General features: G+C 44.2%; 1 protein-coding gene across 1 annotated transcript in view; it reads right to left on the reverse strand.

Annotated features, from left to right (window-relative positions):
- The window catches only part of LOC144099559 (formylglycine-generating enzyme), a 34,650-nt gene extending 16,272 nt beyond the window's left edge, over positions 1-18,378 (reverse strand). Inside the window, exons 1-4 of the mRNA XM_077632974.1 lie at positions 17,889-18,378; positions 15,470-15,669; positions 10,994-11,068; positions 5,091-5,173 (exon numbers count right to left, since the gene is read on the reverse strand). Of these exons, the coding sequence (XP_077489100.1) occupies positions 5,091-5,173; positions 10,994-11,068; positions 15,470-15,669; positions 17,889-18,207 (677 nt within the window). The 5' untranslated portion in view covers positions 18,208-18,378. The remainder of the gene's footprint in view (positions 1-5,090; positions 5,174-10,993; positions 11,069-15,469; positions 15,670-17,888) is intronic.
- Between the last annotated feature and the right edge of the window lie 263 nt (positions 18,379-18,641).

An 18,641-nucleotide genomic window follows, 5' to 3' on the forward strand; every position in this document is an offset into this window, starting at 1 on the left:
CATTGGCACAAGAATGCATTTGATGAGACCCGAAAAACTGACTGAATCATTGAACAGTCTGAAAAATCCATGAACTTAAAAAAATCACTTTGCTGAAGAAAAAAAAGTGCCTTGAAAAATCGCAGATTTTACCATTTCTCATGCTAAGCATGAAAGCAATAGTACTAGCTTGTATTTGGGTCAGAGTCATTCTTTTTATGGCCGCACCACACATTACGTCACTGATACTGAAATGTGCAATGCAGCCATGGATTATGCTGCGAACCATATGCCATGGACCAATTCCGTGCTAGTGTGCTGCAACGCAATACGACAGCCACAATGGCCAATAGAGGGAGCTCGCAGGAAGAAGACAGCGCAAACGAGCACCTCTGACTGCACGCCCTCTCCTTTTCCCTAACTCCTACCCATACACTGCCTCCCCCTTTGCACCATAGTCAAAGACATCATCTCAGCCGCGGCCACTGTCCTGCTATCAACCCAATCGCACGTGTCTTGTTTGTAGACCAACTCTACAGGAACAGAGTTTAGTAACTAGAAGGCACAGAAATTTCCAAGCCTACCCAAGCAAACTGAATCTATTTAATTCCAAAATGGTGCTTTCCATGGTGGTGACAACAGCAAATACAATTTTTTCTGATGGCAGCGATGCTTGCTCACGTCTGTTAGGTCGAAAAATCAGACTTTTGGACTACAAATGGTCTTGCTGGGGTATATTTTAGTCTGAAATATCAGCCGTGAATATACAAATTCCTATGAGGCACGTGGCAGTTCCTCAATAAAATATGAAGTATTGAAAAGTTTGAATTATTGGAGTCAGAAAAATTGGTTGGCTACTGTAACCGGTGCTAGGCGAGCCTTAGATACACCACTGTATCATTCTTACGATCTGTCTATAATTGCCTTCTCCTGGCTAAAAATTTACAGCACAGCTGTAAATGGCGTGTTTGCCAGCTGAGCATCAGTGGTGGTATGGCCGCAGCCACAAATCATGACTTTCCCAACACCTCTGACGACACCTCTTCACTCAAGTGACTCAACAACACTTCTGATTGGTTCTCACAATCATAATGTCATCGCTGATGTGACCTCTCTGCCGCCTCTGATTGTTTCTCAGAATTCGTGACATCATCACCAAGGATAATACTCAAGAGGGGCTATGCAGGCCTTTCCATGAACATGCCTGCTACCGTGGAGACGGCCTTGACCCTCCTCTCGGTGGACACTTAGAGAACATGGATGTTCATTTCACAGACCACAAGGTGGCCTTCGTCACTTTGAAGAATGTTCCTCAAAAAACAAGACAAGCATCAAATCTTGAAAAAAATTCTTGATAAAATAAAAACAATCCTTGCTTACACCACCCTCAAGAAAATCATCCCACCTAAGCTGCGGTCATCCCGTCACGCACATTAAGCTCGCACCTCTGCCATGAGCAGCTTGTTTTTCCCCATACTATAGCAATTTGGAATACCCTACCACATGCTCTGGCCATTAAGTAATCCATGACAAACATAAACTCACCGACCAGTTTTTCGGCACTGCACATTGCATGACTTTAGAATTGTTAAAACTGCACTACAACATGAAAGTTTGAGCTGTACCTTGTATTGAATTTGGAATGCCTGCCTTTGCATTTTTTTATTATTACTTTTAGGCCGTATGTTACAGTGTTGCTTTTTTCCTTTGCCTTGCAACCACCCCAACCTGTACACATACCTCCTCCCTTATGTAATGCCTTCAGGCCTTTAGGAGACCAATAAATGAAATGAGACAATATGTGCGACATCTGAATACTATTAACAAATAAAACAACAAAACTTTTTCAGTTTCAGAAGTCACCCACAGCAGCTGCGTTGCGTTTTTTATATTTTTATTCTGCTGGCCATTTTTTACAAATTTGCCTTCACAACCACTGCCACCGCAGCATTATTCCGCTTCAAATAAGATACAGGCAGAGCCTCTCTCGTACCAGCTTTTATCTCACTGCTGGGTCATCATGTTTTCATAATTACACGGAGTTATTTGTAGTTCTTAATCATCAGTCCACCATTTGGTTAGCTTGTTCATGATTGCACAAGCTGCCACATCTCAGCCACTTCAATGCCCAGATGAGATCTCATGCTGAAAGTAAAAATATTCCATCTCGCTCAATGGCAGCCAGAGAGACTCAAAAGTATGGTAGCTGCAAAGCGACAAGAAAACACAGGCCCAGCTGCTCAATGGCAAGGTACAGAGTAAGATTTTCAAAAAGCGGCTACCAGATGCAGGCTGCTCTGAAGAAGGCGGGTGTAAAGGAACCCAAAAGGGACTTAAAACTTGTTTGAACTGTGCAGAGCCAAAACTAATGAGAGCTTTTTTTATTAAACTTAATTTAAAGATCATGTAAGGCCGCCCCTCATTTCCAGCTGCATACCTTTGCAGGAAGTGGGACGCTGGCACACATGGAAACCGCTCCTCAGTATAAACGAGAGCCCCCGAGTGCATACGGGGAACGAAAACGGTCGCTTGATGCACTGACCCCCCCCCCCCCCCCTAACGACGTGGGCTTCGCCGGGAAGGCAACCGCAGAGTCCCGCCGGGCCTCGTGAACAAAAGCGTACTCCCAGGAGGGCCGTGACGGACACCTGTCATGGCGGACAGGCAGTGCTCACCAAGAATGTGGGAAGACAGGGGCGACCCTTAATCTGGTTTCCCGGAGCGACAGACGAACCCCTTCATGCTTATTAGCTGTGTCCCGCCGTCGGCAGCGCGGCAGCATCGTGGGCCCTTTCGCCCCCTCCTCTGTTGCTGACGGGCGACGCGGACCGATGGTGGGTGGCGGTACGCATGCCTGAGGCAAGGATTAGCTCCGAAGGGAGAGCCTGTGGATACTCTCACTTGAGAGAGAGTGGTGGCGTTTTTGTTGCTTATTTAGTTTGTATTGTTAACAAGGCTCTGGGTTCGAGGCTAAGCCCAAGCCAAGGGGTTGTCCCCATCTCGCGTGTTATTTTTGATTGGAGAATTGATGCTTAGGGCGGGCCAATGAAAATGACCGCCCTTAGTCCTTTGTTAATCAAGTGCTTAAAAGCGCATGTAAACGGATGCAGTCCAGTCCAGTCCAGTCTGAGCTGGGGCTCCATGCTTAGCATGTAATGTGATGCTACTTAGGCTCTAACCTGCCTGGTCGATGAGTAAAGTAGCGCAAAGTTTGTTCTTTTGTAAATTCAGTTCTGCTTTTTCCAGTTTAGCTCTATGTATATGTATGCTGTAAATATATGCTCTGCTGTCATCATCTACAAGCTCCCCTCCTGTCTATCTTCCAAGCCGAACGACACTAGAGGAGGGGTTCGTAAACCTTCCTCGAAGAAACGAACGACCTTTGAAATTCTACTGATCAAGTAAGGTGAGTCCGAATCAATGGGACTCCATTGTATTGATACACACTGACTTGTGGAAAGAAAGGCAAAAAAGCTATAGCTTAGCTAAGAGAGGGCTGATGGAAGGTGCAGAAAAAGAACAAAGCCAAGCACTAGGCAGAAGCTGCAATGAGAGTGACACCCGTGCAGGCAGCGATCTGTCAGCGAGTACAGGCTGGCTGAAATGTACAGGCAAAGGTGGATGAAAGCCCAGTTTCTATTCTATTAAAGAATATGATGCATGCAGCTCCTCGGCTTGAAGGGAGGAGAAAGTGCCCCACAAAACGGCTCAAGGGGAGGGACAAGGCATATGGATTTTCAGTAACAGGATTTTCAGTAACACCATATTGTGAGCAGTCCATCTATAGCACCCGCTGTCGAACCTGTAAGACAGAGTACCGTAAGTGAGATGTCGGGCAACTATAAAAGCCTCTCAACTGTTTTTGGTACGAAATAGTGACATGTAGTGCCACTTCTAAGAATTTCTATGCAGGAATTTTTCAACCAGTGAATTTATGAAGTTACCATTAAAAAATTTAGGCCCTATACACATATTGAGTCCTCAACATCACTCAGGGAGATAGATGGAATGAGGCATTAAGTGACGGCTGTATGGTTGTAACACCATTAAAATTTGGTTGCAGTGTATTTATGAGCTTTACTCGACTGAAAATCTGGACGCTGCAGGCAAGACCAGTGCACTACTGATGCCACTCTTGGCAAACAAGGTGTGGCATTAGCACGAGAGAGCGAGCATGATTTACAAGAAGCACCAGCTGTGACCATGCACAAGGGAGAGCAGAGAGAGAGGGCAGATCAAGAACCCACTTTCAGTTAGGGCAGTCAATGACATCTGTTGCCACATTCAGTGAAAACACAAGCAAATGTGCTGCCACGCGGAAATAGACATGAACAAGCAACTGTGGTGCATGACAACATCAAGCAGTCCAGCAGGATTCATAACACAATAAAATATATGGAAAAGAAAAGAGATTAGGTCTCGATAAAAAAATTGGGAAGAAAGGACCAAATCAATAGTCAAAGGCACTGGAACTACAAGAGTTCAACAAAAACAGCTAGGCAGCAGAGAGAAACTTTTAATTCCATATCAAGCAAGAGAACAGATACTGCATTGCTGTGAAATCCATCTTTCTCATTCAGCGAACCTTGACCCCTGCCTCAAGTGGTAACTGCTGTTATTTTAAGAAGCGGCAGCACAGAATCTCTGAAGAGCAATGACAGACGGCCAGTGGTACTAAGTAAAATGTTCCCGTAAACAGTCACCGAGGCACCTCTTTGTTTGGCCAGTGTGGATGCACTTGCAGTTGTTGCAGATAATTCTCCTTCCAAATTGACTTAGTGCCTAAGGCTTTATTCTGCTGGGGATAAGAGTACCGACCTCCTTCATATCTGAGTGGTGGCACAACACAGGAAAGCCATTTCCTAGAATTTCGGGGCAAGATAAACAACCTCCTAGAGGTCAAAATCAGCGAGAAGCACTCAGCCACATTATACCACTATGTTTACTTACCATGATGTATAAATAAGGTGTCAGATCGAGCAGCTACAACAATTCTGCATCTATCTGAGGATGAAGAAGTGCAAAAGGCAAACTTATTTCATATAATTTCAGCCCTTTGTGCTAGATCTGGCGAACATTTCAGGTGAATTAGAAGGGTACATTGCACGCACCGGTTGTGGATGTGGCTGTCTGGGCCCTCAGGGTGTCGCCAGTCAGCTCCTTTCACCGGTAGCCACCAAGGAGCTGCAGCCACCTAGAAGCGCAGCGGAGATTCCCATTCTGCTCAGTATGACAGACTAGCCCGCCTCCCAGTTTCTAGCACTGTCAACAAGGCACTGGTTCGCCAGAAATCTAAAAGAAATTCAGCTGGGTCAGTGCATCCACAGCTTGAAAGGATAACACTGCAACAAACATTACGGAAGATATGAAAGCACTTAATGACGCTTCCAAACTTCACTGTGATGGCGCATCAAGCACCGCTTGGAAAAGGAAACTGACAGTACTGACAAAGAAGAAAATATGAGTTGTATTATCACCACCTGCAGGTGTTCCTCATAAGGCGCTGCCATTCAGTTACAAATCTTCTTGGCACTAACTGATGGAAATTGTTTTAGAGCACAGGTCTTGGGTGCCTGCTCCCGGGTTGAGCAGCGCGTTTCGCCGTCGTTGGCGTAACCGAGCACAAGGCGCAGTGGAGGACAAAAGGCAGTGATAGCATAGAGATAGCAAGGAGGAAAGCGGAGGAGGGTGGTATGGTGGTAGCATTACGGCATGTTGCGCGGCAGCGACCCGTGGCAACAGAGTAGCGCACCCCGCTGTCAGCAGGCAATGACCTCATCGGAAAGGTATGCGTCGTTTGCCAGGGATGGCGCCAGAGTAGCCCACGCTGTAAACGCACTAGCCATCTGCCCAAGGTGAGCCTCATCGGCAGCGGAACACTGTGCGCGCTGCCCAAGTCGAAACCCAGAGCCTCCTTCGCTCGGCACCGCGTGTTCTGTATGCGGCAGCCTGTGGTTCGAATACCACAGCAGCTGCGCTTAGAAATCACTTTGCCGAGAAGCGCAATCGTCGGCTAAACTTTTTTTGCAATAAAATGAAGACGTTTTCCACTGAGCTTCAACTACTCATGTACTCCCTTGAGTATGATACAGAATTCGAAAGTTCAGATTGCACATGCAGCAATGGAGGCGCATGGCAAGGTACTTTTAGTGCGTACACATGCTCTGTCAGGCTAATTTCACCATGCTTGCCAATTTGGCTAATGTAGGAGTGTATGTGTAATAGAGAAACTTTGCACATGACACCCATTTTTTGGAATCTGAAAAGCTGCACATGCTTCTCACATTTCTTCAACGGGGGCACTACCCTAAAGAGTTAACCTTTCAACTGCTTCCTCAATTTCATTGAAACTTGTGGGGCTAAATTAAATTGCTGCTGGGACCATATATGCCAAATTTTATTATTCGAGAATAAGTATTAAACACATTATGCAACACTATGACAAGGGTGACTATGCTTGCTAAGGGAAACTATTGTTCAGAAATAAGAGTAATTGTTCCAATTTTTTGTGTTATGTGGCCTTAAGAATGTCCAGAGCACACAACTGTAGAATTATTTTGCTTAGTCTTGCTATATTTTAAAAGAATGCTACCATAAATAATGGCACTGGTTTTTCATTTTGCACAATTTTTTTAAACTGCTTTTTTAGTACACAGTAGTGTTCTTTACAAAACGTCGCTCCAGAAAGCCTGCTGCAATACTAATATTACCAAGTAATATTGGAACAATAGTTTTCCTGAGCTCACAGTTTACTGAAAAAACGTGGAATGAGAAAAATAAATTCACAATATTGAAAATCACCCTACTTTATTCTCAGCGCTCCAATGTTCAACAAAACCCGCCAGCTGATTAAATTTGGCAGAGATGATGCCAGCAGCAATATAAGCCAGCCCCACAAGTTTCAATGAGATCGAGCAAGTGGCTCGAAAGTTCACTTTTTAGTTCCCCCTAAAGCGCACTGTGGCACCCTTGTTCCCACATTTCTACATTCTTAACGTCGCCATTTGATCGGGACAGTTTGTTGTATTATTATATTGTCCACATCGTAGTCCATATCACAGGGAGCAAAATGCCATCACCTGCTTGCATAAAAGGAGATGGGAGAGTGTTCGCATGCTAAAGAAAGTAAAAGAAGACTGCAGCACTGCACGTGTGCAGCCAAGTCTACCTCTGTAGCTTTCAGCACATGCAGAAATCCTTTCATGTCTGTGAACCTGTGCAGAGGCTCTCAACATGTATGCTACCTACTGCACACAGCCACCAGGTGAGGCCAGGTGGCACGGAAGATACAAAACGCAGTGGCATGGCAAAGAACACATTGCACAGAGCCAGGGTTTCAATGGAAGTTCACAATGCCAGTGGTTGCAGAGGGAATTAGCAACTCTGCCCATTTGTCTTGGGTCAAGCTGGTGACAGAGCAAGGTAGTGACAACAAAAGATGAAAAGTACAGGTCCTTTCACTGCCGTGCAAGTCTCAGACAATAGCTTTGCCACTTAATCGAGAAGGCAACATCCAGAGCGCCAGGCTGCAGTAAAGCACTAAATCCGATTAAGAAAGCTGCCACGCCAACAAGGCTAGATGCCAAAAGGGCCAGGACTAGGCGGATGCATTTCTTTACTGCACCCTCAGGTGAGCAAACATTCAACCAGCTTTATTTAACCACATTCTATGTCACCTTCTGATGCTCTATATTGGAAATACCGTATGATGAAAGCAATTTCCTGGTACAATTTTGGTGTCTGCAGTTACACAACTTGTTGACTGCAAATCAGATAATATATTTGAAAGGAAGTGGGAACATCCACCACGGCCTAACACATCATCAATTCTGGCATACCCATTACAGGCTTCAAACACTGTGTATATATATTTTCATGGCTACCCAGCAGATTTAGGATAGCTGTCCCTTCATCCGAATAATCATCATCAACTTTTTTTTTTTTTGTGGCAGTGCTCTTTACATGTATTTAAGCTCTACTCCTATATCAATTGTTTCTGCTCAGAGATTTCTTTACACAAGGCATAACGGCAGGTTTTGAGCCGTGTTCGATTGTAAGCGGATGATTGCTGTATCTACCGCGAAATTACCAGTGCGGCGGACTCTCAACATTTACAGAACGACCTGGACTCTGTGTTCTTGTGGTGCCAGTCCTGGAAGATGTCCCTTAATTTATCCAAATGCAATCTGGTAAGGTTTACTACTAAAAAACAACCAATGCTTACCAATTATGTCATGGGTGGAATTTGCCTGTCAGTTGCAAGCGAATACAAATATTTGAGGGTTGTATTATCTGCCAATTTGTCATGGAATGCTCATATACATAATATAACTCTGAAGGCTAGTCGAATGTTAAATTTCCTCAGATGAAACTTTAATCAGTCACCAACTAAGCTAAAGGAAACATTATTTCTGTCAAATGTACGTCCCAATCTTGAGTACGCTGGCAGTACTTGGGATCCGTCAACCCAGAGCAACATTGCAAAACTTGAACGCGTGCAGGCACGTGCTACTCGCTTTGTGTCAGGTAATTATGACTTTTCGAAAAAATCTCGCGATCTTTCCAAAAACCTGGGGTGGCCACTGCTTGAAACCAGAAGAAAATACCTGCGCTTGATGCTATCTTACAATATCTTTTACTCTAGAACAGGCATCGACAAAGATAGATATCTAAAGAAACCAACATACGTATCTGCACGAACGGACCATTCCCGAGAAGTGCGTGAATATGCTTGCCGGATAAACTTATTTAAGAACAGCTTCTTCCCCAAAAATAAATGAGTGGAATGGTTTGCCAGGAGAAATTGTTTCCGGGACCCCTTCGTCTTTTATCCAAGATCTGAAAAATATTCTTTTTTAATGGGTTTTAGCATTGCTTTTAACTTCTCATGCCTGTTTTTCCACTTACCACGATACAGTGTGATTAAGTGACGCAAATATCAAAACAACTATGCGTATACGTGTCGTTTTATTTTTCACTGCTTGTTTTCTGCCTTTCAAACTGCAGCTGAATTTGTTTTTTCCTTTCCCCCCTACACTAATGCCCGCAAGGGCGCTGTAGGTATGTAAATAAATAAATAAATAGATTGCTAAGTTTATTTCAGTTTAGTGCAAAAGTGGTAGCCATGTTTAATACAAGTATGTGCACTTGAAAAGCACCCGCGAACAAGAGAAACTTCTCCATCCCGTTCTGAACTCAAAATGCAGTCCAGCTGGCAAACCTGTTGATGTTTGTTGCCACTAGTGCTTTACTTGGTCCTTTAATAATATTCCATGCAATAATGATCAATTGCAGCACTGCAGCAGTGACCTAGTGGTTTGATCATCTGCCTCACATGCAGGAGGTATGGGATTTGATCCCCTGTGCCGACGGGTACCCACTGATGATACAATGGGTACAATCTTTCCCGTAGTCTGGTGCTCAGCTTACTTTGAAAGAAATGCTAGGAAAATGTGCTTCAAAACCGCCCTGAGTAGACGAAAACATCTTGTGCCCTGATGCCCTCTGGCCACAGATGCGCTTGCACCATTTAAAAAAAGCATCATCATCAAGATCAACAGCAGCCCTGCCATTTGAGGGAGAAGTTGCGGTTTAAAAATGATGGCGGACGTCTTACTTTGTCTACAGGTATATATGCGTGCTAGATGCCTGCATATATAATACCAGTGACATCATCTATTTTGACACTGAGTAGCTGAACAGTTTTTGGTCAACTGTACAGTCAATGCCACTGCGCTAACATATCGTGGGAAAAGGGGGGCAGTGCCAAGCTCTTACACCAAGGCTTTTCCTATGTGTAAAAGACCCAGCTACACAGACGTACGTGGCTTGCAAATGCTTGCAGCACTATGTATGAAGCAACTGCTTCACGTCGAAACATTTGCATTAGCCACCCCTCTCATCTGCTGCAATTACATGCGTATAGTATTTGTTCCGGGGCCACCTGCCCCTAAGGACTTTGAGAACCATTTTCAAAGAGTATAAAGACAGTTTCGAACTTCAGATGCAGTCAGGGCTTTAGCTATCAGCACGAACAACGCTTTATGCGTCAGCACCACTGCAACAATCCTCCCTCAAATGATAACAGCTTTGGCAGACTATCATTGGCGTTTGCAAGTGGTATAATTTAAACAGTGCCATTCTGCCACATTCTGTGCAAGTCTTTTTTTTTTTTTATTGCCGACAGCAATAAACTCTTCTCCGATTCACCCTGCGATGGCAGATTATTTAATCACAATTTTTCAGTTCTTTTTGTTTTGGAGATGACACATGCGAGGTATGCCTTCAAACCAAGAAAAAAAGTCTGCAGCTTAAAAAATCGGCTACTGATTGTTCAGTCTAAGGGGGCCGATTACTGACCAGAAATGTGTCAAGTTTATGCAGATAGCATCACTGTGTTTTGCCTTTCTTGAAAGAAGTGACAACAATGGTGCACTATAACTCTTGTCGATGAGGTGTACATCACTGTGCCATAGCAGCTTCGAGTGTGGGAACTGAAATAGATGCTTCTCTGTACAAAAAATACCTAATTACTGTCTGGGGAGTGAGATCTATATTATTCCTTGGTACATCACTTCTGCCATCGTGCAGTCGTCACTGCTTTTGCTGATCATGGTTTCCAGCATTGGCCTACATAAAAATGGGCGCATGCACTGATAAAAAAATGCTTGGTAAAAATCGTTTCAAACGAAACCATTGCAGAATCAAGCACCTTACACAGCGAGCTTTCTGTTGCGGCGAAAAACATTGGATGCTCTAAATTCAGTGTTCTGTCTCCTTAGTAGTAAGCAAATAGGAGCTCATGTCTCCGTGATTTTAGGCACTGATTCCAGTTGGAGTAACAGCCATACAATATGTGGACACCAAAGAGTGCACTGTTTTGCACTCACCAAGGTTGCTGAACTTGCACCAACCGATTTAATGAGTAAAATAGCAAAACGGCATCATGGAGCCTTCTGCAACACAGCCAGAAGTACACGTCTATCCACCCAGTACAGGTCAAACTGAACCTCACCGCCTGTGTGATTCCCTTCTTGGTCTCTTCACTGATGGCACTGTCAAGCACGAAGGAATCGCCAAAGGTTTCAGCCTGGAAATCATGTTTTCCATGTCAGGTTCATGCACTGCTGGAACATCATGGCTAAACAGGACAACCAAGCATGCTCAGCAGTCATAACAGCAGCAAACATGCAAAGTAGTAGACAATCTTAGTCTATGTGTGTGATGCAATACAGCATAGGTGGTTAAATGTACAAGCAATGCAGCGACAGATAGTAACAACAGGCCCACGCATGATTAACAGTGTGCTATGGGCTTTCATCCACTTAACTGTTCCCTAGTTTACAACGACCACAAAGTTATGGTAAAGAAGAAAAATAAAAATGAGAGAAAGAACATATTTAAAAGCAAAAGCGAACAGGCCACACATTCAAAATAAAGGGAGTTGTGTTCGTGCATTGCACACTTACAAAATGATGCCGCTTGCATTTCTAATGCAGCAATAAAAAAAAAGCAGTTTGTGCATCTTATGGTGTAGAAAAAAAAGATGCGATTTGATGAAGATACCATGTGCAGCGAGACCATCTTGTACATGAGCAATGCAGGAAAGCCAACTAAATGAGCTTACAAAAACGTATTTTTTCGCATGATATTTTGAACCACAATTGCCGTTTCAGAAAATAAAAAAACTCGGCCAGCATTCGATGTTAATGGCTTTCAATTTCACAATATAATATTGTGCCCTAAAACCAAAAATGAAAAAAGCTGGTTTGCTGTCTATATTAGTTAATTATTTGTCTTTTAATTGAGCTCCATCACATAAATGATGTGAGCCTTGCTGTACAATCCAACCACACAGACCACACCTACGTACCTCTTACTGTTTTTAAAATAAAAATTTGTAGAAGTTAATAAAAATCACCTGGCATATTTCCGCCTTTGTCAATACCTATCCACGTGGCATATTATATTTACTAAGTAGGCTTTTTATGTGATATTTTCCTGAAATATCCCAAATATTGAAATATCGAGCGACAAAAATACGTTTTTGTAAGCTCATTTAGTTGGCTTTCCTGCATTGCTCATTTACAAGATGGTGCCGCTGCACTGGTGGAGAGAGAGCTCAACAGTGAAGCAGGGCATCAGGATATATGGCGCAAAGAGGGGGGGGGGGGGGGGAGGGTTGACGTGCAGGGCCACTGCACCAGGTGCCGTTTACCTTAGGGATGCCAAATATTGAGTGCACAAATAAGGCAACAGGTTCACTTGAAACCATTTTCGTTCAACAGTTTCCTTGCAGGCTGAGTGAATCACCTAACATGAAATGCACTAAGAGCCCTAAAAGCAGAAAACCAGTCGGAACACTCACGCCTCCAGGGACTTGACAAAAAGAAACGAAAAGAATGAGGTGCGACAAAACCTCGACCTTTATGCTCATTGGAGTGCGAGGTCCATGGAAAAACTATCTTGCTCACTGTGTACTACCTGCCTGTTGAGAGACTTAACCTCCCCACCTTTCCTCCTCCTCCTTTACAAAGCACTGTGCAGACTGAGAGCTTCCCTCCATGAACACCTGGACATCATCTCAAGAAGGAGGTACCCACTGAATGGATAACTAAATGAAAGCAAGACTCGTAGTTGAGCTGGTTGGTTTTGCTCTTGTAGAAACACACTAGCGCAAAACCTCCAGACAAGTCTGAACAGTAAGGGAAAACACAGCAAAGGTATTGTACTCCCACCTGTCTTGTATGTCACTGCCATTGTTTTCAATGCTGAACTAGTGCCCCCTCAAACTAATCTCGGTCTCAAAAATCCAGCTTTTATTTCTCCTGCACAGATTTTCAAAAAACAGGCGTGGCAGTATTTGCTACCACTTTCACTTCTGCAGCACACACGCACACCGACTGCATGATGGGGAATGCTCTGAAGCGTTGTATGCAACCTAGCTGTGCAACGCTCACCCTATCTCTGATGACACAAACTGCACTAATGTCGATAGATTTTGCTAATACTAGCAGTTATGAACAAACCACATTTCCAAACATACTTATCAAAGCAAACTATCAGCTCCTCGAGAGGCCTCCTGTGAGGTCATTGCAAGACATAACTGTTTTGGCAAAAGGTGCACCGTTGTGCCACCAGGTGATAGAATGATTATGAATTTTTTCCATAGATTTATTCCATGTGCCTGAGTATGCACATGCAGTTTCATGCTCACAAATAATTCTAGTTTACTAATATTATGTAGTATACTAATATTAGTTATGTAGTATATCATGTTTTCTCAAAAACTCGCCATTTTTTTTTTACATTTCTGTTATGCAGGGTGTGGTATTTCAATGTTATAACATTGCCAGAAGGTCACAAGTCTCATCTAACATATTCAGTTGCTTGCCATGGCAGGGTTAAATGCATGCTAGCATACAGCAGCCCAAAGCATCTTTGGGAACCGTGCTTTATTGTTAGGCTTGCTTTAGATAGAGGCACAGCTGGCTTCCTGTGATGAGCCCAGTAAGCTAGAGCAGGTGAATAAAAGAAAAATGAAGTAGTGGCATGCCAAGAAAAATACTGCCAGTGGAAAAGACGAGTACAGGTACCAGGTGGCTTGTGCAAGCTGGCCATTATGAATATTGTCTTCAGGACAGTGCAAGCTGAACAGAGGGTGCACGCCGATTGCTGCAACTGTGACAGTGCTACTACCAAGGGCTTGCAAAAAATTTAAAGTTAAAAATGTAAACAAACATAATTTGCTAGATGAACTTTGGTCAAATTAGTCACAAACACATAAATCACCCCCCCCCAAAAAAAACGAGATACTTTTTTGCACACATGCAAGCACATATAGTGCACAGAAATTAGCCTCTGGCTCCCAGCCATCAGACAGCACTTTTGGGACAGCTTTTAGACATTGATGTCAGCCACGTGTTCTCCCCCACAGCCTATCGCAAACACTGTGCTCTATGTGGAGGAAATTGTGCAGTGCAAAAACAAGAAAGAAAGAAAGATTGTAATGTTTTCTTCTCGCAGCATACCACACTACAAAAGGGCACCCTGGCCGACAACCTTCTCGCAGCCCGATGTTTCCCTTAGCCCGCCTTCAATCACACACACGTCACTCTCTTCTTTCTTTCTGCACTCCAAATGTTCAAAAAGCTGTGCACTTTTCAGGCTGTCACTCAGAGCCACCGTTACGAAACCCCCCTTCCCTGTTTGTCAGCAGGACACTGGCCCGCCATGCTCCCGTCAGGGCTGTCACAATACTCGCACCTGTGCGCCTGTGCATGGCATGTAGACTGAGACAGGGCTTTAGGCCGCCGTCACCCTCAAGAGAATCGAAACCGTCCTGTCCCACAGTGCTGCAGAGTCTGCTTTCCAAGTGACATGAGCCAACCCTGCATTCCCTCTCCTGACCCTTCAAGGTAAGAGGAAGACTACGCACTGTTTTGAGCTCTTCTCATTGTAGCCACAATCACTTACAAAGCGTCATCAGCTCAGCAGCAACCGATGGACAATGGTTGGCTATTGTGCAGTGCATACACTGTATGTTTACTCTCCACACAGCATCTGCACTTCACAGCAACAAATAAAAGGCCACTCGCATTTACAGGCCGGTGCTTCACACACTTGTCTTGGATGGGCAACTGTGGGCAGCAAGTGCTTCAAGAACAAACTGCAGCTGCGTACTAATGCTCGCGTCAGAAGCTCGTGAAGGTCAGATGACAGTGCAAGGCAATGCTAGATCAAATCCAATGCTGAATTTCTGTAGCAGTGCATACAATATGGCTGATATTAACCCACATATGCCTAGCATCCTACATGTAGGGCACCTCTTTTTTGTGCTGTAACTATAAACATTTATTTTGTAAAGGCTTGCACCCATTAGCATAGGTTCATGAGGCTCTAAACTTTTCTTGTGTAAGGGCTGTGTTGTGTATGTTCAGGCTTGTGTGTTGCGATCGAGTGTCCAGAAACATCCGCCAGTCTTCTCTGAATGCCATTTCCAGCTTCGACCCCATTGACTGCATTGTGCTTCTCCAAGAAAAAAAAAAGGAAAAATGCACATTGTCATAACAAAACAAACCGTTCGCAGTCAGAAGTGTGATTTTAAAGCCGATGTCAAATATCTGAAGCTTTACCACACGTATGTAACAGGTAGCGAGTATCCTATGTTGTAGGATGCCTCAAAAGTTGGTGTTGAGAAAAATATTGCCACTAATAAATGAATGATTCTGAAGTGAAATAAACATTTAATATTAAACAATATTTGCTTTTTTTTCACATTTCTGATGTTTTGGCATATATGAGTTTATATTAAATTTTACATCGACATGTGCAATGGCTAATGCCTTACTGCTTTCGTCAATATCATTGTTGTTAACAATGCAGTCAGCTTTTTGCATTACAGCATATTTTACTCAACAGAGTAAGCCAACCCATTCAGAGATTCATCCTGGCAGATGTTGGTGCTGTTGCTGAATACTGCACGACTTACCTCGGTCTTGTGACCGGTGGCATTAACGAAGCGCTCGAATTCGGCATTACTGACTTCGTGCACATCGATGTAAAAGTCGTTCACACGGACAGGCCTTGCGGGGTTCTCGCCATCAGCCACAAACACAGGCTTGTCTGTTCCCATTTCGAACTCACCACCACGCACAAAGACCATCTGGTTGGTTCTTGTGCCACTTTGCCCTGGGCATAAACAGAAAGAAATCACGCCAGGAAATGGGCACTAAATAAGCTGCAGTAAACAGGCAGCAAATGCACTTTGCCAATGTTCTGTTCACTGGTAGCATTGGGTCATGGTATGTGTTTGGTGTCAGTTTCTGTTAATGCTTAGACATAATGCACTGCAAATGGCTAAGGCTTACATTTGCAACCCTTTGCAATAAATCAGACATGACCATCTCAAGCCAGGCACACAAAATAAATGCAGAAAATCATTTTCCAGGTAGATGCCTCCAAGTTGCATGGTAGCTCTGATATGGCTCCAGTGGGTGTGTGTGTTTTCATTGGCTGGTTTCACAAGCATGAGAACTTAAAAGGCCTACAATGTGACGATGTGTTTATATAACTACTTCTTGCAACAGAAATGAGTTGGAAGAAGTATTACTGAAACCCGTAAAGCAGTGTTAACAACGTACACAATGAGTACCAAACAGAAATTGCATAATTAATCATCTGGGAAGGTGCACACCTTTTCTATGCAATCTTTGCATGTTCTTAGAACAACAATATAGCATTACAATGAAAAGTAGAAAATTTTGCCCCTCAGTGTATAATAATTCGTGATTGAAGGGGTAGATTAGTTTCAGCACATTTCCAAACTGTCCCGAGTTAAGATCAACCAAGCTCTAGCTGAAACAGCTGCAGTGGAGTTCAAGAGTTGTATTTATTTTCAAAAGCCTACTCTCACAGCACAATAGTCCAAGGCATTAGCTCACAGAAGAGGAAAGTTTCATCACCCAGTGCTCAATATGACATCTCAAAGCAAAAATAATTTATAAAAAAAGGAAAACACCACATATAAAACTAAGACAAGAATAGTGACTATAATTCGACATAGTGGCTAGCACACAAAGCAGACATACACAAAAAGAATTCAGACAGGACAAACGTTAGACTTGCAACTGTCTGAATTCTTTTTGTGTACGTCTACCTTGTGCACTAGCCACTATGTCGAATTATAGCAACCAACTAACCCAATTAAGAAAAGTGACTTGTTTAGAAAAACATTTATTGACCCAATTTGAGTTTACAGCTGAAGAAAAATTCCAGTTTGGAGCTGCGGGTGTAGTAGCTGAGGACACAATTTGCCCAGTGATGCATTATAAAAGCTATCTACCAGAATAAAGGTTTTTTTGTGGTGTTGCAAAATCATACAATAAAAAATGGGGAGTTGTTGGTCCTGAATTTTTTATTTATGTGCAATTTAATTTATTGTTTGCAGTACTGGTGCGGCTAAATAGGCACAATGGTGCACCTCAGAGATGTGCAGCATATATGCATCATTTTAGAGGTGCAACGAAAGGAGATTAAGACCGGAGAACACAAGCATATATGCAATATACTTGCACACGCGAGATGTGCAGTTGCACTGGATACCAACCATGAAAAAGAGACAGCCGATGAGATGCTTAAGTGGTGAAAATGAAACCTTCAGCAACATTTGATTCGTAGTAAAAGGCTCACCCTATTTTGAAAAATGGGCAACGGCTAAAATATCTTGAATAAAAAAGAAATGCTTGCGTGTAGTCAATGCGAGACAACAGCAGAGCCTATCTAAATGCAGTGGGGTCCTGAAAGCAGATACGGCTTGCGGCACTTTCGGTAATGGGTAGGGCTAGACTCTGGTGCTTTCGCCACGGCTGACTAGCAAACCAAACGCAGCAATGCCACACGCGCAGTTAGGAGTCAGAGAGCTTCGCTGTAATATAATATTCTCCGAATGCACGCAACATCTGACTAGTGCACCTACATTCATTGATCCTTTCCGGGTGAGCACAGATCGTCATCCGGCCGGGTTATACGTATGAACCATAGATCGAACCTCATGGCTAGAGAACGAATTAAAGCTTGTGCTCTCTAGTATGCAGTGCAACAGCACCGCAAGCATTGACAGCATAGCGCGTGCAGCCTTTACAAGAGAGCCCACAGTTGTGCTGCTCGGCGGGCAGTAAACAACGATAAATTCGCCGACGACTTTGCGGCGTTCAAAGACTGGGACGTACGGCGGGCATACAACAGAAACGCCTGCGTGCGTATTTTAGAACAGAGGCACTACCCAGCGGATTTGGGTTCTACGTCTAGGTGCACCCCACTGACTTCTCGTTCGGTAGTAAGATTTAGTACCCCCAGCAAGGTGTGCGTGAAGCCCTCGCAGACCTTCCCTGCGATGAATCGTCACCCACCACTGTATTCGGATTCCCCATCTTCGACTTCAACACTCGTCTCTTCATCGTCATCGATGCTGCTTTCGTGCGGCGACTTGTCCGGTCTCTCCCGCTTCAGGGAACCGCAACCGCACGAGGACGAACCTCCGTCACTTCCGCCAGGGTGCTCGTTAGCGCCGTTCTCCGACGGTTTCTCGCTGGCTTTTGGCGTTGCAGCGGGACACAGCGATGAATCCGACGCGGAATCACAGACGCCTTCGTCGCAGAGCACAGCGGCCAACGACGATAACGCGAAGGCCACAAGCGTGGCTCGCATCACGGCAGCCATAGTGGCCATTGAATCTCGCTGCAAAAACGACTAACAAGCGCCGCACACGTCCGGTCGCACAGGTGCGCTGTCGCTGGGTTCTCCACGAGACAAACGAGTGCAAAAAACTGTCGTCCGCAGGACGCTCTCCAACAGCTGGCATACGCCGATGCAATCAGCCATGGCTTTGGTAACCATGGCGCTTACGTAAACGAAAACACCTGTAACACCTGAATGGAAATGGATTGGCTCGGCTTCGCCGCTGTATACAAAATCGCAAAACAAAAATAAAAAAGCAGCACTTGTTTCAGTTTCGGTTTTTAACGGTTGTTTCACGTTCACTGACCGATAACGCTAGACAACACGTTGCAGCAGTCCATCGTTTATCCGAAGCCGTGTGCGTAGTATCTTCGCTGCCGCAGAGCAAATGCCACAGTTGAGACTGCTGCCCACGCAGGCATGTA

Source organism: Amblyomma americanum, chromosome 7, assembly GCF_052857255.1.
Source record: "Amblyomma americanum isolate KBUSLIRL-KWMA chromosome 7, ASM5285725v1, whole genome shotgun sequence".
Taxonomy (NCBI): Eukaryota; Metazoa; Arthropoda; class Arachnida; order Ixodida; family Ixodidae; genus Amblyomma; species Amblyomma americanum.